General features: G+C 41.5%; 1 protein-coding gene and 2 non-coding genes across 10 annotated transcripts in view; all 3 read left to right on the top strand.

Moving 5' to 3' along the window:
• CKAP5 (cytoskeleton associated protein 5) overlaps positions 1–24,751 on the top strand; it is a 91,786-nt gene that overhangs the window by 59,457 nt on the left and 7,578 nt on the right. For 5 of the 8 annotated variants that reach the window (XM_089686753.1, XM_089686757.1, XM_089686756.1 and 2 more), the window contains exons 26-42: positions 3,575–3,710; positions 3,849–3,931; positions 4,627–4,716; positions 5,108–5,233; positions 8,131–8,280; positions 8,380–8,583; positions 10,775–10,910; positions 10,995–11,188; positions 11,286–11,455; positions 12,647–12,670; positions 15,747–15,923; positions 20,328–20,448; positions 20,532–20,711; positions 21,156–21,343; positions 21,416–21,491; positions 23,529–23,717; positions 23,895–24,032. In XM_089686753.1, the coding sequence (XP_089542879.1) occupies positions 3,575–3,710; positions 3,849–3,931; positions 4,627–4,716; positions 5,108–5,233; positions 8,131–8,280; positions 8,380–8,583; positions 10,775–10,910; positions 10,995–11,188; positions 11,286–11,455; positions 12,647–12,670; positions 15,747–15,923; positions 20,328–20,448; positions 20,532–20,711; positions 21,156–21,343; positions 21,416–21,491; positions 23,529–23,717; positions 23,895–24,032 (2,382 nt within the window). The remainder of the gene's footprint in view (positions 1–3,574; positions 3,711–3,848; positions 3,932–4,626; positions 4,717–5,107; positions 5,234–8,130; positions 8,281–8,379; positions 8,584–10,774; positions 10,911–10,994; positions 11,189–11,285; positions 11,456–12,646; positions 12,671–15,746; positions 15,924–20,327; positions 20,449–20,531; positions 20,712–21,155; positions 21,344–21,415; positions 21,492–23,528; positions 23,718–23,894; positions 24,033–24,751) is intronic. The other 3 variants (XM_089686758.1, XM_089686755.1, XM_089686759.1) reach the window with 3 other exon arrangements.
• Positions 4,827–4,934, top strand: LOC149455016 (small nucleolar RNA SNORD67). The gene has a single exon (XR_016314131.1). It is a non-coding gene; the product is annotated as a small nucleolar RNA SNORD67 (small nucleolar RNA).
• Positions 8,622–8,729, top strand: LOC149455015 (small nucleolar RNA SNORD67). The gene has a single exon (XR_016314132.1). It is a non-coding gene; the product is annotated as a small nucleolar RNA SNORD67 (small nucleolar RNA).

Genomic DNA, 24,751 nt, shown 5'->3' with positions numbered 1-24,751 from the left:
ATTGCTTCAACCTGATGCATTTATTTTCTCCTCTGAAACTTAATGTCTGCTTCAAAGGCTAAAGCTGAAGGTCATTCTGGACTGGTCAGGGCATGGGTATTAAGGCTCCTGGATCATCCAGCATTTTCTGTCTCAAGGACAAATTTGTCATTCTGTTCAGTTGCTGGCTTTAATGGTATGGCTGTACCAGGCCCAGGTTCTGCTGGCCAAGGGCTATCTTGGTCTGTAGTTCTTTAAAATGCTAAGAATTGACATGGTGGATTCATTTTTAACCGCTTGCCTTCTGGGCACTTTTACCCCCTTCGTGCCCAGGCCAATTTTCAGCTTTCAGCGCTGTCGCACTTTGACAATTGCACAGTCGTGCAACACTGTACCCATATGAATTTTTTTTTCCCACACAAATAGAGCTTTCTTTTGGTGGTATTTAATCGCCACTGGGTGTTTTATTTTTTGCACTATAAACAAAAAAGAGCAAAACATTTTAAAAAGTTTGTTTTTCTATTATAAAATTTTGCAAACAGGTAATTTTTCTCCTTCGCTGATGTGCGTTGATGCTGCACGGATAGGCAGCACTGATGGGCACGGATGATGTGACACTGCTGGGCACTGATCATCAATGCCAATCTGTTCTAGGACAGTTGCCGGTTATCAGCAGTACTTTCCTCATGCTGTGACAGTGTGAGGAAAGTGCAGCCGATAACCAGCAACTGTATTTACTCCGTGATCTGTGTTATTGGACACAGCTGATTATGTCGTAAAAGGCTGCTATGATTGGCCTTTTACCTGATCACAGAGATTGCTGGGGGCACACAGGAGGATGCGTTCTAGCAGGACGTCGTATGGCACCCTCCCAGAACAGGAGAACTGTGCTGTAGCTGTCATTCGGCTATAGCGCAGTTGGCAAGAGGTTAAATACAGGGTTTGGACAAAATGTATGGAATAACCAGGTTAAAGAACAAAATTGTTAGTCAGTATTGTTTTGGACCACCTTTTGACATCCAGATGCCCTGAATTCTGGGAATTGACAAATCTAAGTCTTGGATGGTGGATAATGGCATCTGGTACCACTTTTCGTGCAAAAATCTTTCCAGTTCCCACGGAGGTGGAAAATGCGCCCGAACCTTGTTGTCCAAATTTGACCATAGAGGCTCTGATATTGAGGTCTGGTGACTGTGGCACCCAGGGAAGTTGCAAGGCTTCATCTGCATGCTAGTCAAACCACAATTTGACAACACCAGCTGTGTGTATTGGAGCATTATCATTTTAGTAAATGGCTGCGGTCTTCAGGAAACTATGCACTGTGTGTTGCACATGGTCGGCCAAAATGTGTACTTTGGTGCTGGTGGTGACTCTACCTTTCAGTATGATGATGGGGTCTGCAGAATACAAAGATATGACTGCCCAAACCAGGATTATTCCGCCGCCATGCTTTACCATTGGCAAAAGACAGTCGGTCTGCTACAGCTGTCGGTCACCAGGTCCCGGCCAGAGATTCCCCTCTGGCACCCGACAGTCGCTGAGTATTACTGACGGAGAGGTCTGTACGTAAACAATACAGATCTCTCCCTTGTCAGCTCCAGCATGCTGCAGAGCAATACAAAACAGCATGCCTTCCTAGTAAAGCACAGCACACAGTTAACCCTTTGATCGCCCCAGTTGTTAACACCTTCCTGCCCAGTGTCATTAGTACAGTGATCGTGCTTTTTAGTAGCACTGATCACTGTATTCGTTTCACTGGGATGTCAGGGAGTCGGTTCCCACCACAGTTCCACTATAAATCGCTGATCGCCTCCATTACTAGTATTAAAAAAAAAAAAAAAAAAAAAAATGCCAGTATGTGTGTATATATACCGGCATTTGTAGATGCTATAACTTTCACGTAAACAAACAATTTAATTTTACACATATTGAGATTATGTTTTTTTTTTTTTTTTTTTTTGTAGCAAAGACTTGTAGCAGAATACATTTTGGCCTAAATTTATGGTAAAATTTGATTTTTTTTATAATTTTTTTTTTAAATTGTCAGTCTTTTATATAGCTCAAATTTAAAACTGCACAGGTGATCAAATACCACCGAAAGAAAGCTATTTCTGGGGGAAAAAGGACATAAATGCCATTTGGGTGCAGCGTAGCATGACCGTGCAAGTGTCCGTTAAAATAACGCAGCGCTGTATCCAGGGTGGATTTGATTTAAATCACTAGTCAGTAAGGCTTGATTTAAATCCTAGTTTTCTACATAAAGACTAATTCTTGCTGGTATAACTTTAATATACAAGTAGATGAAGATTTTTAGAATAACTTTTCATATTAGTTTTTTTATCCCCAGTTTAATAGGTTAATCATTCATATTTGGACAACTTTTCTGTTGTACTTAGAAAGGAGAAAAATAATCATTACCTTAATAACAACAATTTAAATAGATTTATTCAACTGAAACAATAACATTCCAGCATATGTGATTTGCTTAAACATCCATGTTTGGTAACTAATTTGGCAAAACAAAATATATATATTTTAAGAAACTTCGACTGTCAGCCCCTTCCTCCTCACACTTAGTTTCACTTTCTTCTTGTGCAGATCTATTCCACTCCAAACAATCAGAAAAATATTGTTTCTATTCTATTCACTGAACTTCTTGAAACTTGGCACTGAAGGGGTTGATTCTGTATTCATAGGTTTGTAGAAGTTAGGATGAAGGTCTTTTTCTTAACTCTGTTCATGTTATAACATTTTTGCTGTGAAGAAGAGGCATGTGATCTCCGCTGAGTCAAATTCAGTTTTGAGAACTGCAAAAGTAAACCAAACATCTGTGATAATATCTTGTAGGCAGAGAAACTGCCCAATAATCTTACAAAAACCTCTGGAAGAGCATGACATTGTGAATGGATTCATGGAATTTATTTACCAAAAAAATTAAACATATACAGCCTTATTCTACATAATTAAAAAACTAATCTTTATTTCATGATGGAATAACCTTTGGATGGTAATATATTTTCCTCAAAAAGCATTTTATTTAAAAAAAATCCGATTTAAATAAAATCTGATTTTTTTTTTTTTTAAATTTTTAAAAAAAAATCATTGATTTTTATCCAACCTGGCTGTATCACAAAAAATGGCCCGGTCAGGAAGGGGGGTAAATCCTCTGGAGGGCAAGTGGTTAAAGAAAAAGCCGTGTGCTGCTGATATTTAGCCACAAAGAAACCACTGCAGAAGGAGGTTAACAAAGGATAATTTTGCTACGAAAGGATGTCCCTCATGTCTGGATGTAAGCTAGAAATGTGTTTTTAGAACTGAAATGGGGCACAGTCTTGCTCCACAAACTTTGCCCAATTCAAACTTTTTTTTTTTTTTTTTCCCGTTTTTGAATACAGCATTTTTTTAGCTACCTAGTCAAACGAGAAACCTATAAACATGATGCCTTTATTTAAAGTAACTGAGACACCAGCCAGTGTTTTGTATGTTGTGCTAAAATATGTAGATCTACTTGGTCACCATAAACTGTAGGCAAGTGTGCTAGACTTTTAAAGAACAATCTGGCCAGTTTCAGCATGTGACATACTTGATATTACAGCCAGCATCCAAGGACCAAGTTATTGCTATGTTGGAGAAGGCTAAAACCAGCATGCCAGCCAAACCTGCTGCTCCTGCAGGGAAGACCAACACCAAGCAGGCAGCTGCACCACCTTCAGCTCCTGCCCCAGCTCCAGGTAAGCGTGTGTAGTTTTGACTCTGACTTTCTGTAGTGTGTGGCTTCAAAACTTTTCTTTTTTTTTTTCCTCTAACAAGGTTTGGTGCCTGCTGTACCCTTTCATCATTCATTTATTTTATTTTTTTTCCTCTTGCAGCTTTTGATGCTGGACCACCAGCACCTGAGAGTAAGCCAGACCCCAAAAAAGGCAAACCAGGTGCCCCAGCAGCTAAAGGAAAGGTAAGTTGTCCTGTCCTAATGTTATAAGGTGTGTGTGTTTTAAATGTGTAATATATTGGGGTGATATTTTGTTTCACTTTATTTTTGTGTATAAAACCGATTTTAGGTTTTGTGTTTTTTTTTTTTCTTGGGTTTTTTGCTTTTTCTCTGACCAGGAAATCCTAGTGGGGGCACACAAATAACAAAACCCTGACTGTGGTTTTACGATTTCCTTAGTCTTCGCAGAAGTAGTTTTTTGCTGAAGTTAATGTTTTTGTCTATAGTTTACCTATTTATTGAAAACCCATAAAATTTCCACTGAACAAAAACAGTTTCCTTCCAATACCCCCTTACCCCTACTTGTAGGCAGGACTCTTCTATTCAAGAGTCTCTAGACTTGACTTCAACTGCCAGAAATTCAGTATAGCGACCTTTGTAGGAAGTCTAGGAGAGAGTCATTGGACCTTCTTGTTGGAGCCTAGGAAAGCAGAGAAACTAAATTCTTGCAAAGAGTATGTTCCTGCAGAGTGCTGGAGTCACTTTTCACTTAAGTTGGGCTCCTGCAGCATTTCCAGGATCCCGCAAACAGGCCCGGTGGCACCATAATCGCTTACAGTAAGCAGCCATTAGTGCTAGAAGCTGTTTTGTATGCTTAGACGGAAGTTTTGTGTATCTTTTTGTTAATATTGTGTAAATGAGGAGTCCTTTCTCTGTAGACCCAGTCTGTGTCATCAGAGGGTAATACCAGCATGACCCCAACGAAAGTAAACACCAGCATGTCCAAAGCCAAGACAGCTAAACAGGCGGTAAATAAAAAGGCACTAGGAGGGGATTGATTGCTATCAATGCACGTGTGTGTCTTCTCTCCTGCACTCTGGCTATATTGGCGCACACACTCCGCATAGGCCTGTTTGAGATGGAGGATGATGAGTTGCACTTATGGGTGCTGCGGTGCCGAGCACTGCACACTCTGCAGAGCCAGGCTGCTGACATAACCATGTGCACAGGGGCCAGCTGACTCCATATTACTTATCACTTTCTCTGACTAATCTCAGTGCTGTGCTAAGCATGACTGAGACCTAATCCACACTTTTTTTTTTTTTTTTTTTTTGTGGCACCAGTAATAGACCTTAATTAACCCAGTCATTAATTACCCTTGGCTACATTATAACTGGGTCTAATGTTACCACCCCCCAGGCTGTGTCTGCTAAGAAAATGCCCAGCAAGCCGACAGCGAAGGATGAGGAAGACAAGTCTGGACCCATTTTTATCATTGTTCCAAATGGAAAGGAACAGAGGGTAAAGGAAGAGAAGGCTTTAAAGGTGAGTGAAGTGGTGATATGGTGGTTGTGTGTGCTGTTTGATTACTGCATTTGAAGATGATTTGCAATTTATTTTTTTTTTATAGGCAACATTTAAATATGTTAACTGCCAGTAGCATGACCGCGCAATTGTCAGTTAAAATAACGCAGCGCTGTATCACAAAAAATGGCCTGGTCAGGAAGGGGGGTAAATCCTCTAGAGGGCAAGTGGTTAAAGAAAAAGCAGTGTGCTGCTGATATTTATCCACAAAGAAACCACTGCAGAAGGGAGGTTAACAAAGGATAATTTTTCTACGAAAGGATGTCCCTCTTGTGTCTGGATGTAAAGCTAGAAATGTGTTTTTAGAACTGAAATTGGGCACCGTCTTGCACCACAAACTGTTTGCCCAATTCACACTTTTTTTTTTTTTCCTTTTGAATACAGAAATAACTTTATTATATCCTGGAATTGACTGAAAAAAAATTTGGTGCACATCGTACAATGTCACTATGGCACTCTTGTGCTTTGTTCTTCATAGCTGTATAACTACAGTTTTAGAACTTTGGACATTGCTGCCTCCGACTGCAAGTCTGATTTTAGGTTTGAAGTGAGAGTTGGTAATGGCATTGCTATGCAGCTTCCTGATGTTCTGAGGGTTTGCTGGAGGGAAAGCTGTTGCAGAGGATTTGCCAGGTTTTCACCTTTCTGCTTTATTTAGTGAACATATACCATGTCTCCTGCTTCATGTGTAAAACCCCCACCACATGCTTGTGACATGCAGGTCAAACTAAAAAAGAAACTGTCTTCTGTGTGTCCTTTTTTCACACTACAATGCTGCCATTACCTTGGTTGGGTTGCATTGCATTAAAATTCAACAGGTATGTATTTTACAAAGGTCTACAACAATGCTGCGCTGACTTGGGTTGTGTTGCATTAAATGACAACATGTGGGCATTTTAATGGAATACAGGTTAACGCAGCTCTATAGGGTGAACAGGACACACACAATGTTTTTGTGTTTGTTTTGACCTGCATTTTACATGTGTGCTAAAAGACAGATTAATGCATGTAAAAATAAAACCCCCAAATCATAAAGTGTTTATAGTGGTGCTAAATAAATGATCAATAATATGTCCCCTGAATACCCATAAACATTAATGGTGACAACACAAACTGTCCGTGATTAATGCGACAGAAATCAATGTAAAAATAAATATAATAAAAAGTGAGTCAATGAAAACACATGATCGTGATCCAAAGTCTATAAAATCAAATCTTCTCCTTCACCATGTGCTTCATAGGAATCCCCCACATGGATGTAAACTCTCCACAAATATTTTCCTTCCGCTCGTGGTTGGCAAACGAGCTTCCTGGGATACTTTTCCCAATTAAAGATGACTTCTAGATAACTTGAGATAAAGATTCCACTGCATCCAAATAGACCATGTAAAACAAACAACAAACCGCTCCAATGGTGTAGTATGAACAACCAGATCCTTTAATTAAATGATTGGACCTTACTCACAAGAGAACTGATAAAACGAGCCCAAATGCTGTATCCTTTAATAGGTCTGACGTGAACATAGACCAGGTGCTCTCACCACCTCCGGTTTGTTGGTAACAGATTGCATCGCATCACTTCCGGTCACGGTCCACATCACTTCCGGTCACGGTCCACATCACTTCCGGTCACGGTCCACATCACTTCCGGTTGCCGCACTGTCACGCTCTGAGGTGTTTTTGTCACTTCCGACTTACTCATAGGGTCGATTAATACATTAAAACATGACAAATTTAAATTTTCCCTGCATTTTATCGCAAGGCAGTTTGCATTTAACCTCATTGTGGGTTGCCCAGCTGGCATGACCAGAGCCTTGTGGTGGCTTTTTTTTTTTTTTTTTTTTTTAATATTGGTCTTAACCACCTCCCATCTGGCCGTTGTGTATATAAACGGTGGCAGTGCAGGGTTGGGTGGCCGTTTATTAACTGCCTCCCCGCCCCTTGCTTGTGCACGCTCCCTGGGAGCGCGCAGCACCGCGATCCGGTGCCTGCTGTGTCCTCCGGACACAGTGGAACACCGATCGTTGGACAGGACCTCTCTGCGAGGTCCAGATCATGTGATCACCGATTGGCCAATCAGTGATCACATGCAGAGTAGTAAGCAAGATGTCACTTCTGACATCATTGCTTGCTACATGTGAAAGCTGTGAATGATAAGACTATTCACAACAGCCTGGTACCATGTGACAAGCTGTGACCAATCACAGCTCACACAGTAGTTCTCAATGGCTGCAAGAATGCAGCCAGAGAGGAGGAGAAATGATTGCTTTTACACCCATAAAGGTTGTAAAATCAATTGGTATTAAAAAAAAAAAAAAAAATCTTCATCACCCCCCACAAGTAGTATAGTGTCACCATGGTGACACTGTACTGCTAGGGTGACAGTATGTTAAAAAAAAATAAAATGATATTGAAAAAAAATTAATAAATGTAAAAAAGTTTTAAAAATATAATTTTGGGTTATAAACTAATTTGGGTTTTTTTTTTTTTTTTAACTAAAAAGATGATGGAATAAATTTTAGCCAAGATTTATGATGAAATATTTATTTGCAAAATGTTGTAAAACACCTTTTTTTTTCAATTTTTGGACTTTTTCATTTATATAGCAAAAAAATTAAAATCCCAGTGGTGAATAAATACCACCAAATAAAGCTTTATTTGTCACCAAAAAATGCTAAAAAAAATTCATATGGGTACAGTGTTGCATGACCGTTCAATTGTCATTCACAGTGTGATAACACTGAAAGCTGAAAATTGGCCTGGGCAGGAAGGGGGTGAAAGTGTCCGGACTTGAAGTAGTTAAATCACTTTTGTGCTGTGGTTTGCATACAGTCATTTACAGTTGGTATTTATTACAGGTCTTGAAATGGAACTTCCCTGCCCCTCGTGATGAGTACATCGAACAGCTCAAAACCCAGATGTCAGCGTGTCTTGCAAAATGGCTGCAAGATGAGCTTTTCCATGCAGATTTCCAGCACCACATAAAGGGCATAGCTGTGATGACTGAGGTGAGCAGAGATACTTTGGTGCAGGAACACAGCATGCTTGGCGATACAAGCTTTTCTTGTTTGGTGTGCAGTTGTGATGAGTTCTTGATGTCATTTTAGCATCTGGAGAGTGAAAAGGAAGGTGTTATGAACTGCTTGGACCTCATCCTTAAATGGTTCACCTTGCGTTTCTTTGACACAAACACCAGCGTTTTGATGAAGGCCTTGGAGTATCTGAAGTTACTCTTTGCTATGCTTAGCCAAGAGGAGTACCACCTAACAGAGTTGGAGGCCACCTCTTTCATTCCATACCTGCTGCTGAAGGTGAGCGATTTTCAGCAATTTTTGTCTGGTGGCTGCTTGTGGAGGATGATGAGTTGCACTAAAGGGTTCCACGGTGCTGTGTAACTGTGGTGCTCCAGAGCCATTGTGTTGACAAAATCATGTGCACAGGGGCCAGCTGACTCCATAATGCTTCCACCAAGTTCAAACTTTCTGAAAAACTTAGTTTTGTAGGTAATTTGAATGCTGTATGTGGGTAATCTGACCTCCTGTATGTGGGTAATCTGAACTCTGTGTGATCTCGTCCCAGTTTATCAGATTTGTTTACTCGAGGAAATGTTCTGGGCATTTTGCATGTTCACATTCAGTTTTATGGTGGTCACCTATTCTTAAGCAAAGGATTGTCTAATCTTGGTTATCTGAAGCTAAAAAGAGGTGCTATTGGTTTGGGACCTTTTGTTTCAGTGCAAGGATGGCAATTATTAGCAGTAAGGCTTTTTATCAGCACTAGAAGCTGTGGGAAGCATGTTGGCAACAGTATGAATAAATGTTTTCCTTGTTAACCTCACAGGTAGTTGTCGGTAAAAATTGTCAAATGTCGCTTGCGTTTATAGTTTCCCCCGGACTGTCTAAGGTGACCCTTTAACCTCCTTAGCGGTATTCCCGAGTGTAGCTCGGGGTACAATTTCTATACCAAGAGCGGTAACCCTGAGCTACACTCGGGCTTACCATGCGGCGTTGCTCTGGGGGTCCCTGCAGCACTTACCTTGTCCTTCGCTCCCGCGATGTGTCCCCTGCAGCGTCCCCGGCCATCTTCTCCGGCCGATGCCGGCATCCGGCTTCTGTGTTCTGGTCCCTGTGACGTCGGGACGTACGGGCGCCGGAACCGGCGGGAAATTTGAAATTTTTAAAAAATGTCATTTTTGCTGTCATTGCTGTTTCAATGCATTTCACATATATTTGGTCCCTACTGCTTTGTCCTGTGCCCTGCCTGCATTTTGAATGTTCTTTCTGCCTAGAAACTTAGAAAAGTCCATGGCGTCCAAAAAGCGTCCCTTTACGTCAAAAGCGGTTTTAGAACAGCGATAGTAAATCAGAACCACTTGCAGAATTGAGTGATAATGATTCGTGGGGAAATTCGTCATCAGACACTGAAAACGATTTTGCGACTTTGCTCAGCGATGTGCGAATTTGCCTCTGTATTTCAAATTTCAGTGTTTTTGGTTTGATTATATTATTGAATTAAATGTATTATTATATTATTTTTTATGATTATTTATTAAATTCTTATTTATGATTTTGTGTTTCAAGATTTATCCTACCCGGGATGTTTACTAGACTCTTGTTCATACAGATTTCAGTGAGTTATTCCTAAAAATTACAGCCTACAATAAAAAACTACATATTTCCATGCAAAAAAATGGTACCGCTTTCAGCACAAAAAATCGGAAAAAATCATACCGCCGAGGAGGTTAAAATTACAAGATCTGCCAGTTATGCATCACAGATCTACTGAGTCTCTTCCAGCAGAAGAAGTCCCAATCTTTTAGCCCCGGTTCACACTGATGCGGTGCAGAATTTGCAGCGTTTTCAGTGCGAATTCTGCATCAGAATCGCACCCCGTTCATGCGAACCGCTGCGGGTGTGTGTTAACAGCACCCCGAAAGCGATTCGCAAAATGCCGTGTGATGTGCAGAATTGGATTCTGCACATCGCACAGCGATCAGATTCTAGTGTGGACCCAAAAAAGGGTCCTGCACCTTTTGGGTGCGGTGCGATTTAGAGCCATACAAAATGTATGGCTCCAGTCGCACCGCACACAAATCACACGTGATTTGCACAGGAATGCGGTGCGAATCACATGCGATATACCGCACTGCATGTATGTGAGCCCAAGCTTAGAGTCCTGCAGTTACACTTTACTTTTCTGTTACTTGCTAGTGAAAATGGTGTTGCCTTTTTAATCCTAATTTACAGCGAACACCAAAATTAGGACTTTTTTTGTTTTTTTTAAAAAGTGTTTTCATCTTCAGTGAGATTTAAAGATTGGTCCATGTCTGAAAGCAAATATTACAACCTGTTACAGCATTGGGAATTGAGCCCTTTGTCACTACATGAAAGGGTCCCCTTAAAGTAATCTGTAGTATTCTTGGGAGAGTTTTGTGTTTTTTCCATTGTTATATGATACTCGTTGTTGTTGTAAGTTATACCTGACATGATTCTGCACTCTTAGGTGGGCGAGTCAAAGGATGTTGTGCGGAAGGATGTGCGTGCCATACTGAACAAGATGTGCCAGGTGTACCCAGCTAGCAAAATGTTTAATTTTGTAATGGAGGGAATCAAATCCAAGAACTCCAAGCAGCGGGCAGGTAATGAGGAGCAAAGTTTTTAAAAATGTTGAGGGGAGGAGTATTGTGTGCAACACGTCTGCAATTGTTTTGCCTCTTCCATAGAATGCCTAGAGGAGCTGGGCTGCTTGGTGGAATCCTATGGTATGAATGTTTGCCAGCCTACGCCTGCCAAAGCTCTTAAAGAGATAGCTTCCCAGATTGGAGACCGTGACACGACTGTACGCAATGCAGCACTCAACACAATCGTGACTGTTTATAATGTGCACGGAGAACAAGTCTTCAAGCTCATTGGAAATGTGAGTTTATCCTACAGATTGGTGTATGAAGGTAGTTGCTAAATAACTCGCTGTGTATACATGTGCTTATTGATTCTCTTTTATTTTTTTCCTGCAGCTCTCTGAGAAGGATATGAGCATGCTGGAGGAGCGAATAAAGCGTGCTGGGAAGAAGCAGACAGTGGCTGCCCCAGCTAAACAAGTAGAAGAGAAACCTCAGCGTGTTCAGAGTGCCAATGCCAGTATGCTTAGGAAAGCACCACCTGAAGATATGTCTTCCAAACTGAAGTATGTTCAGCTGTGCGCTTGTAGCACCCCCCTCTCGTTTTGTTGTGGTTTTGTAGCAGTCTCTTCCAATTTTAGATATGCATTAAACACAGTAATCCAGTTCTGGTACCAAAAGAGCTTGGACACATCAAAGTGAAATGTACATAAATATAATCTGCATAAACCGTGCAGTATGTCCAGTTCATCCAGCCTACCTACATAAATTGTAGCGTAGGTGAATGAATTGAGCGACTTTATTGGTTGTAGTGGAGAACTGCACTTCATAAAAATAGTGCAGCGCTTAAAATGATAGTCCTTGTTCCTGATCAGTAAATGTTCCTCACAATCGGAATAGAAGACGTGCCCACTCACCAGAACCACACTTGGTGTGTTGCAGAAAGTTAGAATTGATTCCTGGTTTCCCTGAAGAAAAGCCTCTGGATCAGCACATGGATGGATATCCCTCTTATGGTCAAGCAAGCGCAGGATCATAGATAATTAGGCTCCGGCACAGAGTTCCCCTTAAGGGATATGTGGGTGTTGCTCTATAGTAGTAGTAGGAACCTCCCTCTCTGGTTATACTCGGAGCAGTACTGATTCTGAAAAGTGCTCCCCATCCGGGGTCAGAACAAAAGAGTACCCATAGTGTAGTATGGTTGGAAGAAATTAAACATTTATTCTAATTCGCAGGATGCATCCACAATGTATCAAAATCAGAGCGGCAGATAGCAAAAGTACACTGACCGTCCCTGAAATGAGATGGCCGCCGGAGCTCCACGATGCTCCGACGGCGTGACGTCAATAGTGCGAGCAGGCTCCTCCTTACGCGTTACGTGCCACGCACATCATCAGAGGATTGAGCTGGCTTTTCTTCAGGGAAACCAGGAATCAATTCTAACTTTCTGCAACACACCAAGTGTGGTTCTGGTGAGTGGGCACTTCTATTCCGATTGTGAGGAACATTTTCTGATCAGGAACAAGGACTATCATCATTTTAAGCGCTGCACTATTTTTATGATATTCTATATTGAGGTTTGTTTGGTTACCTTGAGTGCATAGCTGCTGAACTAAATTGCGCTCGCTTTATACTTTAATTGGAGAACTGCACTTGTCTGCGCCGTATGTTTTGCAAAGCCCATGCATTTGTTTTTGGGTTGATGCTGCATGACCTCTAAATATTCTGTTCTTCTATCACTGCTTCTCTTGGGACAGAATTATGTATCGCACTTATAGAATGTAAGTAGCCTCTTCTACTTTTTCCTTTTCCTACTATCTGTGATTCATGGTTTCATTGCTATGATAGAAAAACATTTAGTGTGCTAATCACAACAATCAGTGAAATGAACATTCTTAGAACAATGAGTGCTGAGTTTACAAATGCAGGGGTAAATCTAATGGGAACACATCCTGCCCATTTAATAGTACAGCCGGTGCTTTTAATGTGAATGGGATCCCGTTGCATTGTGCAGTACAAAATGTATTGTAAAAGAAGTCTTGTAAGAGGTTTTGTTTTTGTGTTTTCCTTTTTTCCATCCATTGTGGTACGTTTGTGATTTTAGAATGGGCTACCTTAATGCAAAGCATGTTGTTGCATGCTGTAACGCATGTTAATTCACTGCAAAGGAACGCTTTGAAAGTTTTTTACAGTAAGTTTTTACAGAAATAAGCCAATAAAATACATCACAGTACAGAGACTGAGGCCTGTTTCACTCACATTTCAGCTTATATAGGAGCAATGTGAACAGTAAGTTTTTATTAACCTCCCTGACGGTATTCCCGAGTGTAGCTCAGGGTAGAGTTTCAGTACCAAAAGCGGTAACCCCGAGCTCGGGCTTACCATGCAGCGTTGCTCAGGGATTCCCTGCAGCGCTTACCTTGTCCTTCGCTCCCGCGATGCATCCCCTGCAGCGTCCCCGGCCATCTCCTCCGGCCGATTCCGGCTAACGTGTTCCGGTCCCGGGCGCCGGAACTGGCAGCAAATTAAAAAAAAAAATGTAATTTTTTAAAATTTTCAAAATGGTTATTACATAGTAAAACATTCCTGTATCAACCCATTTCACATACATTTTGTCCCGAGTGCTTTGTCCTGTCCCCTGCCTGCATTTTGACTGTTCTTTCTGCCTGGAAACTTAGAAAAGTCCATGGCGTCCAAAAAGTGTCCCTTTATGTCAAAAGCGGTTTTAGACCAGCTAGAGAACAGCGATAGTAAATCAGAACTACTTGCAGAATTGAGTGATAATGATTCGTGGGGGAAATTCGTCATCAGACACTGAAAAAGATTCTGCGACTTTGCTCAGCGATGTTCGAACTTTGCGCTATATTTCAAATTTCAGTGTTTTTGGTTTGATTATATTATTGAATTAAATGTATTATTATTATATTATTATTTTTTATGATTATTTATTAAATTATAATTTATGATTTCGTGTTTCAAGTTTTATCATATCCGGAATGTTTACTAGACTCTTGTTCGGACAGATTTCAGTGAGTTATTCCTAAATTACAGGCCTACAATAAAAAACGACATATTTCCATGCAAAATAATGGTACCGCTTTCAGCACCAAAAATCTGAAATAATCATACCGCCAGGGAGGTTAAACATTCAATGATGTTTTGCATAGCTTTTGGCATGCTTCAAGCGGCTTTCTCTAAGCCTTTAAAGCACCCTTCAGTACCCATTTGGAAATGTTGTGCAGAGATCTTAACCGCTTCCTGTCCGCCCTATAGCAGATATACTGCTACAGGGCGGCATGGGTGCGCAAAATCACACGTATATACGCGATTTCACATTTCCAGGTAGGGGCGTGCGCCCTGCCCGCACCGCCATTCACTGCCACGGTCATCAATCACCGGGTCCCGGCCGGTGATTACCAAGGATCTCCGACTGAGGGGGAGAACTATTGGTAAACAAAACAGTTCTTCCTGTCAGCTTGTGCACACTGCTTTGGCTGTGCCCAGCGTTGCGTGACTGCGCAATGTCAGTTAAAGTAACGTAGTGCCATAATGCAAAAAATGACCTGGTCGGGGGGGGGTATTAGTTAATAGGAGTGCTGATTGTCACTTTAGGCAAGCTGCGAGCAGGCATTAGAAGGTTTTTAACAAGAGGGTGCACCACCAAAATGTGTAATGTGTAAAAGAGGTAATCTACTCAAACGCATGACATGCATTAGCATATAATAGGATGCGGGTGAGACCTCCTCCAGGTGCACAGTACTCCAGCCAGTGGTGTAGGAAGTCTCCGTAGTGTCCAAATGCTTACACGTTTCAGATATTGGACTCCCTTCTTCAGAACCATAGGTTTTAACAAGCTTCAAGTAGTGCTCAAGCCTGTTGACATCTTGTTTTGAAGTGACAATCAGCGCTCCCTTTAAGATCTGTGTTCAGCCTTTGGAAAGCTGAAGCTAAATAGTACTTGAAACTTCAACAAAGCTTTCTTAAAATCTTTGTAAATTTATTTCAGGTACTTATATAGCGCCATCAATTTACACAGTGCTTTACATATATATTGTACATTCACATCAGTCCCTAACCCTCAAGGGGTGTACAATCTAAGGTCCCTAACTCCCATTCATACATACACATACTAGGGACAATTTAGACAGGATCCAATTCACCTACCAGCATGTCTTTGGAGTGTGGGAGGTACCCGGAGGAAACCCACGCAGGCACAGGGAGAACATGCAAACTCCAGGCATGTGATGCCATGGCTGGGATTCGAACCAACGACCATTTAGCCACTGTGCTGCCCAATGTTTTGTAAAAGCTTGTTCACTGTTCTTATAGAAGCTGGAGCTTGTGTGAAAGAGGCCTAGATGCTTTTCAATATGGATCATTGAACAAAACTATTTGCACTACAATATCCCAGATTTAAGTATCACTCTTACTTTTTCATGGACACGTTTTTTATGCTGTAGGTGGTTTAATACAGAAATAAAAAAGTTTGTGCTTTCGCTAGGTACACAGCTCACTGGATTATGTGATGTACCCTCCCATGTAATGTTTGAACTGGGCTCACGGACTTATTTTTTGACATGTCATGACATCCCCCTCTTCTTCTACAATAGATGACCAGGCTTCTGCAAGGAGTGTGGATGTTATTCTTGCCATGGCAGTGCAGTAGGGCTACTGCCCATTAGGCCACAGTAGGTCTGACTTAGGTGTCACATTATGGGTCATTGGGTGTGGACTCAACTTGGGAAGGCGCTGCTCTGGGATGGGTTATCAAAGTGTTAGCAGTGATTCCCCTTTTATTGTTCTACAGTTAACGAAGCAATTTTTGATTGTCATTAAGAAGTTTTATGTTCCACACAGCCAAGCCCGCAACATGGGAGGACATTCTGAGCCTGCACATAATACTGTTCCACGAGAATTTCAGCTGGATCTGGATGAAATTGAGAACGACAACGGTACTGTAAGGTGTGAGATGCCAGCATTGGTTCAGCACAAACTGGATGAGATTTTTGAACCAGTCTTACTCCCAGAACCTAAGTAAGTGTCCCTTTACTTCTTACAGAACCCTGTTGCTGTTGGTTTTGCCTTACTTTTCTAGAATTCAGGTGTTAGGTTCTGGACTATTTATTTCAGGTACTTGTATAGCGCCATCAATTTACGCAGTGCTTTACATATATATTGTACATTCACATCAGTCCCTAACCCTCAAGGGGCGTACAATCTACGGTCCCTAACCTACATTCATACATACACATACGAGGGCCAATTTAGACAGGAGCCAATTCACCTACCAGCATGTCTTTGGAGTGTGAGAGGAAACCAGAGCACCCGGAGGAAACCCACGCAGGCACAGGGAGAACATGCAAACTCCAGGCAGGAGGTGCCGTAGCTGGGATATGGACTAGTTTAACCCATCATATGCAGGTGTTTTAATCTTAAAATTCTTCTCATGGTTGCGTGTTTCGGCTGGTGGCAAGCTGAACTGCAGGCTTTTTAAATTTATTTCCTCAAGGATTTCAGTGGTAAGGCAGGCACACAAAAAGTTCTTTTTTTTTTTTTTTTTTTTTTTTTTTAGCAATTATAAAGCTGAATGATGACTCTCCCCTCATGGCTTGTTGCCAATATATAATAAATACTATCAGGACTCTGATTTATTATATGTTCACTAAATCTTTGTGAGGGAGAAAAATGCAAGCTAGCATTGAATTCCACTGTCAAGTCTTAAGATGTGACAGAAGGTAATTCTGTACCTGCTCAAAATTAAGTTAGACGTTTTGGGCTTGGCTGGGTTTTAATGAATCCTTTATTTCTGAAAAGGTTAAAAACAAAGGCTACAAGAATCAGATTAGTGATGAATAAGAACCTGAATCCCAAAATATGTTAAACACAATCACAAGAATCTGTGGCCCCCCCTGCAGTCTAATTTCTGTTGATTTTGTCAGTCCACCGAATGCATCTTCCAGTGGTGGTGTGGCAACTATGATGCACTGCGCCTGTATTCTGAGAAGAGTTGCCACACTCATGTAGGCTGTTCCTCCTTGTACTACATTGGGATAAAGTTACAGGGAGCTTTAACCCATCAACCTGTAGCTTGTGAATCTGCACACGGTCATACCTGGCCTGGCCCCACTGCTTTCAGTATTGACAGTACAAGCTATTGCTGAAATGACAATCGGCGCAACTCAAACCCAAATTCACTGAATAGTGCTCTCTAATAGTTGCTGCTAAAACAGTGTTAGTGATTTCACCACACCTTTGCACAAATATATACATATGTGTATGTATATATGTGTGTAGTGCAACATGCAGATATAATCTTTTAAGAAAAAAATGAATAAATAAGATAAAAAAAAAGGAACTGTAGTACTCTCCATTAAAAAAAAAAAAAAAAAAAAAAAACTAATCTTACTAAGGAATCCCAATCATGGAGTGTAACGCGTATAGGTGGGAGGAACCGAGCCCTAGACGTCTTCTCTGATGACCAACTAATGCGTAGTGGCTCTGGGAGCAACGATCTGCAGAGATGTCAATGACTCCTCAACCTTGTTAGCTGAACAATCCACGTGTAGGTATATGGAACCATATGAGAGGAAAGGGAGAGGAAGCTGCATAGCGTGAAACCATAAAATACTTTAAAAATCAAAAAAATGCAGCTCTGAAATTATGATTGTGGTAATGACCATCAAATGCAAACAGAATGTTCGAATGGATTATCCCTTCATAAAGCAAAAACTTGAAAGTCCTGTTGATGTAACGTTTTCAAATATTGCAGAGGTCAAAGTGATGTGATATACTTCTGGCTACTCCGTGAGGTGATAGTACAATAATGCATTTACCAGAAGTACATACAAACTGAGCGTTGTATGTAAATAATCCGTGGAGATTTCAGGGTCTGGTCACCGGAATGGCGTCATCTAGGGCTGCAGCAGACTCCCAGGAATGGTGTCACTCACACACTTGGGGGTCATCACAGGCTCACCAGAAGGTCCAACGCCGTTCAGACTCCTGGATCCACTCCTCCCTAGTTGGCTCGAGATATAACGAGCCCGGGAGGCAAAATGGTGCTAATAGTGTAATCCCGTTTATTGAATCCACAAATATGTTTAAAAAATGCAGAACACTCACATATGTTACAGCAGAAAGGTTTTCAGGCATAACCTTAAGGAATTCACCATCTGGTAGTCAAACAGCGTCAAAATAGGGGATTCCCCTGACATGTTTCGTGCAAAACGCACGTTATCAAAGGGGAATAAAATACTTTATTCCATTAAGAAATAAAAGTCACACTTACAATACACCGTGTCATCGCTGACACTAGCATGAACAGCATGTGTATATTAAGACAGGTGAACTCCGGTCTCAACAATCACCGACTGTTCACCCATGGTACGTGGTGACGTCACCTCCAAAAGCCCCGCCCTACGCGGTTCGTCCTCCAGGACCGTCCTTCACAAAAATTTCACTCTAAATGTGCAAAGCTGGTAGAGACATCCCCTAAAGACTTTTTGGGTAATTGAAGTGAAAGGTGGTTCTACAAAGTGTTTACTCCGGGGGGCTGAATACACATGCACACCACATTTTTCGGACATTCACTTGTAAAAAAATTGAAAACCATTTTATAATTTTCCATCTACTTCACAATAATGTGCCACTTTGTGCTGGTCTATCACATAAAATTCTAATTAAATACATTTAGGTTTTTGGTTGTAACATCACAAAATGTGGAAAATTTCAAAGAGTATGAATACTTTTTCAGGGCACTGTATGTAAAAGTGGAGAGTCGGATGAGCTCTGGACTAGAGGCTTTAAACCAAAGAGTCTGAAGTTTCTACTGTGGAAGAACACAATGGCCTGAGCTTTTGTCCAGGACTAGACCCAGATATTTCTAAAGCAAAGCATGTGTTCCAGCAAGGATTTCTGATAGAATTTACCCAAATGGCTGTAGCATGTGGTCAGTCAGACATTGTGCAACAGAGTTCAGAGATTGTCCAACTATATCACGCTAGGTATGCTACAAGATTACAACATGCCCAATACTGGGCACCAGCACCTAGGTGAACACCTGAGGTGCAGATATTTACATGTTAGGTTGTAACATGACAAAATTTCAAGGGATATGAATAGATTTTCAAGTCACTGTAAGTCCTGGGCCTGATGGAAGCTTTCTTCAAGGCAGTTCCCTTTGTCCAGTTTGACTTCAGGTATCTGCAGCAAACTATTGTGGGACAAGTCACTGTGGTCTCTGGAAAGACCAACATGTTGGCCACCATGCAGGGAAGTCCTCTGTGTCAGAGAGCTCCATCTCTGGAATTAGAAGTCCTTTATTCCTTAATTTTAACATGCTGACCTCAGCATGTCTCCCAGTGCAGAGGACTTAGTCATCAGAGGAATCTTGCCTACTGATCAACACCTGGAGCTTGTCTATTGGACAATATGGTGAGGCCCAGGACTTCTTTCTTCGTAAGGTAATTTCTGCATTTCACCTCAACCAGGATATAGTTCTTCAGTTCCTCTGGCTCCAGTTCACCAAGATGGAATTTTCCCACTTAGAAGGCACTGCTTCTTTCAGAAAGTCTGTCATCCCAAATGGTCCCCAGAAGGTTGCGCTGGCTTCTTGCTACACCATCTCTAGGTTGTTTAGACAGACCATCATTGATGCTTACGGTCTCAAGCATCACATTCCACCCTTTTCCTGTCGAGGCACTAGTAGATCACTGATGCCTTCTTGGGCTTTGAGCCATCAAGCTTTGGTTCCTCAGATTGCAAGGCTACCACCTGGTTGTCTTGACTTTTTTTTTTCCTCTCTCCACCCCCCCTCAAGTTCTGCTACGTAGATGATTTGCCCTCATATGATAGCTTCTGGGTTTAAAGCTGAAGTCCATGAATTCAACTGCTTTGTAAAAAGTGATGAATTCACTATGAATTCAGTTCAGAGAATATACATGGCGTCTCTTGAATTTCTATCACCTACATGTGACAGGTATATAGAACTCCCAAATCACTGTAGTTCCTGAGGCTGTGGTCTCCGCTCCTTCAACAGAGTTACTCAATAGAGTTGGTGCAGCTACTTTGCCCACTGCTCCTCTCCTCCTGAACTATCACAGAAATCTTTGTATTATGTGAACTCATTGACAAAATACAAAGGCTTCTGTGAATAAAGAGCAGCAATGTTGCCCACCATCAGTTGTGCTGCTTCTAGGCTTCCCAAAGGTTCCTGTGTCCCACAAAAGATGAGAAGACTTCCTGAGCTCTGTTGGTAGTAGGTTTTCCCTTTTTTTAGTCTCTCAGCACCAAATGGGGAACAATTCTGTAGCGCCCAAAATCCCTATGATATGACTTTTGTGTTTTGTTTTTTTTTTGTTTTTTTTTTTTGTTTTTTTTTTTTGTTTTTTTTGTTTTTTTTTGTTTTTTATGGTTTTTAATTGTTATATTTATCAATAGGATCCGAGCTGTCTCCCCGCACTTTGATGACATGCACAGCAACACAGCCTCCACCATAAACTTTGTAATCTCCCAAGTTGCCAGTGGGGACATAGGCACCAGCATACAAGCCCTGGCTCAGGTAAGCTTGAGGTCTATTATGTGCCATTCAGAGGTTATGATCTGATCTGGTGGGTTGAGTTTGCTGCGCTTGATGTCTTTCAGATTGATGAAGTTTTGCGCCAAGAAGATAAGGCTGAGGCCATGTCTGGACACATAGACCAGTTCTTAATTGCCACCATTATGCAATTGCGTCTGATATACAATACCCATATGGCAGATGAACGGCTGGACAAAGATGATATTGTACGTTTGTACAGCTGCATCATTGGCAACATGATCTCGGTAAGAGTTTGAGTGCTTACTAAGCTGGTCTTTCTTAATTGGCATAGTCAATTTGAGGAGCAAGCCACATATCTAGTAACCAGGAGTAGAGCGAGGCTATGCGGAAGGAAAGACATTCTGACTCTTTATCCAGTTAACCCATTTCAGTGTTCCCAGATTGTACTCTTCAGTCATTTTGGTGTTGATGTTGAAATTAGCTTTGTCTCGATTGTCTAGCACCTCCTTCTGGCAAGTTTCCGTACTCCTGCTGTGGGGTGTTAAGTATTCTACAGGCCTTCATGGCTCCCAGATTTCAGAATAGACTTAATTCTTACTGTGATCTCATGCATCATGTACAGTTCCTCCTAAATTCATTTAGAATAAGAGTGGGAATGGCGTTTCATGACCAGGTCTCCTTCCTTATGCACAAGTGAATATTTGTTGATATCTGAAATATGTTCCCAGCTCTTTCAGATGGAAAGCCTGGCTCGGGAAGCTTCCACTGGTGTGCTAAAGGATCTGATGCATGGCCTCATTACCCTCATGCTGGACTCCCGAGTGGAGGATCTTGAAGAAGGCCAGCAAGTGGTGCGCTCAGTCAACCTCCTTGTGGTGAAAGTACTGGAGAGATCTGATCAGACCAACATTCTCAGGTAAGGCTTGGTGGCTTTTATGGGACTCCTGCAGACTGCGGTACTTGACCTAACCTGTACCTTCTTCCACAGTGCTCTTCTGGTGCTGCTTCAAGACAGTCTGCTTGCTACTGCCAGCTCACCCAAGTTTTCTGATCTTGTCATGAAGGTAAAACTGTCTTTTTAGAGTGAATTATTATTGTGCAGTTTTCATTTATTGATATCCAGAAACAATTTCACAGGTTTTTCTAATCTAGAAGGCTTATTTGGGTAAGCACAGTTCTGCCAGTATCTGGAATACATTAAGCCTGCATCCTACGTCCAAAGTGGTTTAAGCTTTGATTTTTATATTGTCTTGTGAACTTTATTTGCTGTATAACGTTTTTTTATAAATTGTCACGCTCAAATGTCCCAACTCAGAATCTGTCACAACCATATAAGAACATAAATGTAGAAATTAATAGTCCCAGTGTTATGAACCATATAGTAGATCATGTCTTCATAATTAGTGCTCCACCACCAGAAGATGGTAGGACTCTTTGCATGGCCATACTGAGAGGTATTCTCGTGTGATTAAGAATGGGGAGGGATTGAAGGTGATACTTCCATCCAGTACCATGATATAACATCCAACTCTGAGGGATTTGGTGGATATATTCTCATGCATTTGTGACTTTTATAAGGGTCCACATGTTCTGGTAAGAGTCCTACCATTTTCTGGTGGTGGAGCACTAATTATATTGAAGATACGTGGTGATCTACTATTCATAATACTGGGACTATTTAATTTCTACATTTGGACTTGTCTGTTATTACTTATATCAGGCATGTCCAAAGTCCGGCCCGCGGGCCAATTGTGGCCCGCGTTCCGGACTGAAACGGCCCCACAGGTGAGCTACCCAAATATATAACTTACGGCCCATGGTAGTGATTCCCTGAAAGCTACTGAGGACTCCAGCGGTCTCTAGCTGCGGCACTTGACATAATCAGCTGGCGCAGGAAGGAGAGCCAAAATCTCTTGACGTCCGAGATCTCGTGAGATTTGGGCTTACCTTCTCTGTGTGCCAGCTGATGACGTCAATTCCCGCTCAACAGATCCCTGGAGTCCTCAGTGGCGTTCGCAGAATCACTAGTGGAGGGCCGTAAGTTATATATTGGGCAGCTCATCTGTGGGGTCCGGAACGTGGGCCGAGGGATCCCAGGTGGTGCGCAGGGAATTACTACTGGGGCTACCATTTTATCAATTTGGGCTATAATGGATTGGTGCTCAGGATCGCTTGACGTCATCAGACAATGCAAGGAGAAACAAAGCCCAAATCTCGCGACCTCCGAGATCTCGCGAGATTTGGGCTTTCCTTCTCCCTGTGCTGGCTGATGACGTCAAGTCCAACGGCAAGAGAGTGCTGAGCCTCCACACAAAGCCACAAGGGCCACCATTAAGGCAGAATATTAAAAGAAGTAAAAAAAAAACAGAGATTAAAGGCAGAGTGATTTAACACCTGTTTAGATTTGTCATCCAAGTCACAAAATGAAAAGTATGCCGTTTTTCAATAAACTTTTGCATAAAATAGTTCATTTGCATTTAATTTTAATGGTTCATCAGAATGTTGGGCAAAATGGTCGGCCCTCGCACATGTTCACTTCATCAAATCTGGCACTCTTCCAAAAAAGTTTGGACACCCCTGACTTATATGGTTGTGACAGATTCTGAGTTGTGACATTTGAGCATGGCAATTTATTTAAAATATTTGTATACAATTGACCTGATTGTCTCGCAGCTATTTTTCCACTTTTTCTATTTGCGCAGCTTTTTTGTATAACATTTTTACATTTTTGGGATGGTGTTCAGTTCTAAAAGTTTTTTTTTTTGTTTTTTTTTTTAATTCTCACGTGTGTTTGCTTTCTTAACTGTTGGATTAAGATATGGTAAATAGTTTCCTGCTCATTTAAAACATTCGAGTATTGTCTGTGATACTTTATTTGCACTAACACAATTTTTCAGGGCAAGATTTCGAGGTATGTCCCCTTCTTCAAGGTCCAAGCAGTACTAATACACAAAGTTTTGGCAATATGTTAATGCAAATATAAAAAGTATCATGGACAGTGTTCAATTGTTTCCATCACAAGTGCACGAATATGCCTACAATCACCTCAAGCAAGATGGAAGACACTTAACTTCACTTTATTTCCATTTTTTTACTTTTAGTGTTTGTGGCGAATGATACGGCTTCTCCCAGAATGTATTAACAACGTCAATCTAGACCGAATTCTTTTGGACATCCATAATTTTATGAGGGTCCTTCCTAAGGAGAAGCTGAAGGCACACAAGAGTGAGCTGCCTATGAGGACTCTGAAGACCCTTCTGCACACCCTCTGCAAACTCAAGGGCTCAAAGGTGAACTGATGGAAGAGGTGGTGGCTGATTTAGACAACTGTATTGTGGGTTGTAGGAGGCTCCCAATAAAATGTGTTATGTTATAGTCAGAAATGATGGAGCGCCTTGTTTGTGGTGTAGTTTTGCAGCTTTGGTGGCAATTCCAGCTTCTAACTGATCTGATGAACCTTTTTTCAGATCATGGATCACCTGGGGATGATTGAGAACAAGAATGAATCTGAGCTGGAGGCTCACCTGCTGAGGGTTATGAAGCACTCTATGGATGGAACTGGCTCCAAAATGGACAAGGAGACTGAGAAGGGAGCATCCCGCACAGTGAGTTTCCTGCATTCAGATTTCATACAGCTAGCAATAAAACACGAAATGCTCAGCATTTGTCACGTTGTGAACTTTTAAGAACCTGTTCTGCTAAAACTAATTTCACTTTGTGTGGGCCACTCTTCAGATGTTGCTGTAAACCTAGATTAAAGCCCAACTTCAGGATAATTGTGATTTGTCAAATGTTTTGTCTAGGGTAGAGGAAAAAAACGTTTTATTTTCCTGATTATCTACTTTCCCTTGCTCGGCGGGTGGACTATTCTCTGCTTCCAATGTAGTGATATAGACCCTGTATTGGTCTTGATGTCAGGAATGGAGGAAAGATGCTATGTGACCCCTTTAGCAGCATGGGGGAACAGAGGATTGAATAAATCATTTTATTGTTCCTCTTAGACCTAAATGAGCAACTAACACCTTGCATTGCAGGCACAACCCCACTGCAAGGGATACATTTTTTAGATGCTTGGCATCGGGCTTTAAAGTATACTTGGCAAAATTAGGAGAAACACATCTCTGCAAGAGCACATTTCACCACGTTTTATCCGTCTAAAATGCTGAAATACAGAAAATTGCCTGTTGAACTGCCAGACACCCAGTATGTTTCTGAGTTTTGTTTAGGCCAAGAGTCTCTCTGCTGCACTGAAATTCCAGAAAGTGTTGTCAGCCCTATCCAGTTCTTTCATATTGCATTACAGAATACCTCCCCCTGTTCTGTA

Source organism: Staurois parvus, unplaced genomic scaffold (genome assembly GCF_062004578.1).
Source record: "Staurois parvus isolate SC_StPar_1 unplaced genomic scaffold, SC_StPar_1.0 ptg000410l, whole genome shotgun sequence".
Taxonomy (NCBI): Eukaryota; Metazoa; Chordata; class Amphibia; order Anura; family Ranidae; genus Staurois; species Staurois parvus.
Note: the sequence above shows the minus strand (reverse complement) of the source record. Positions and strands in the feature narration are given on the sequence as shown.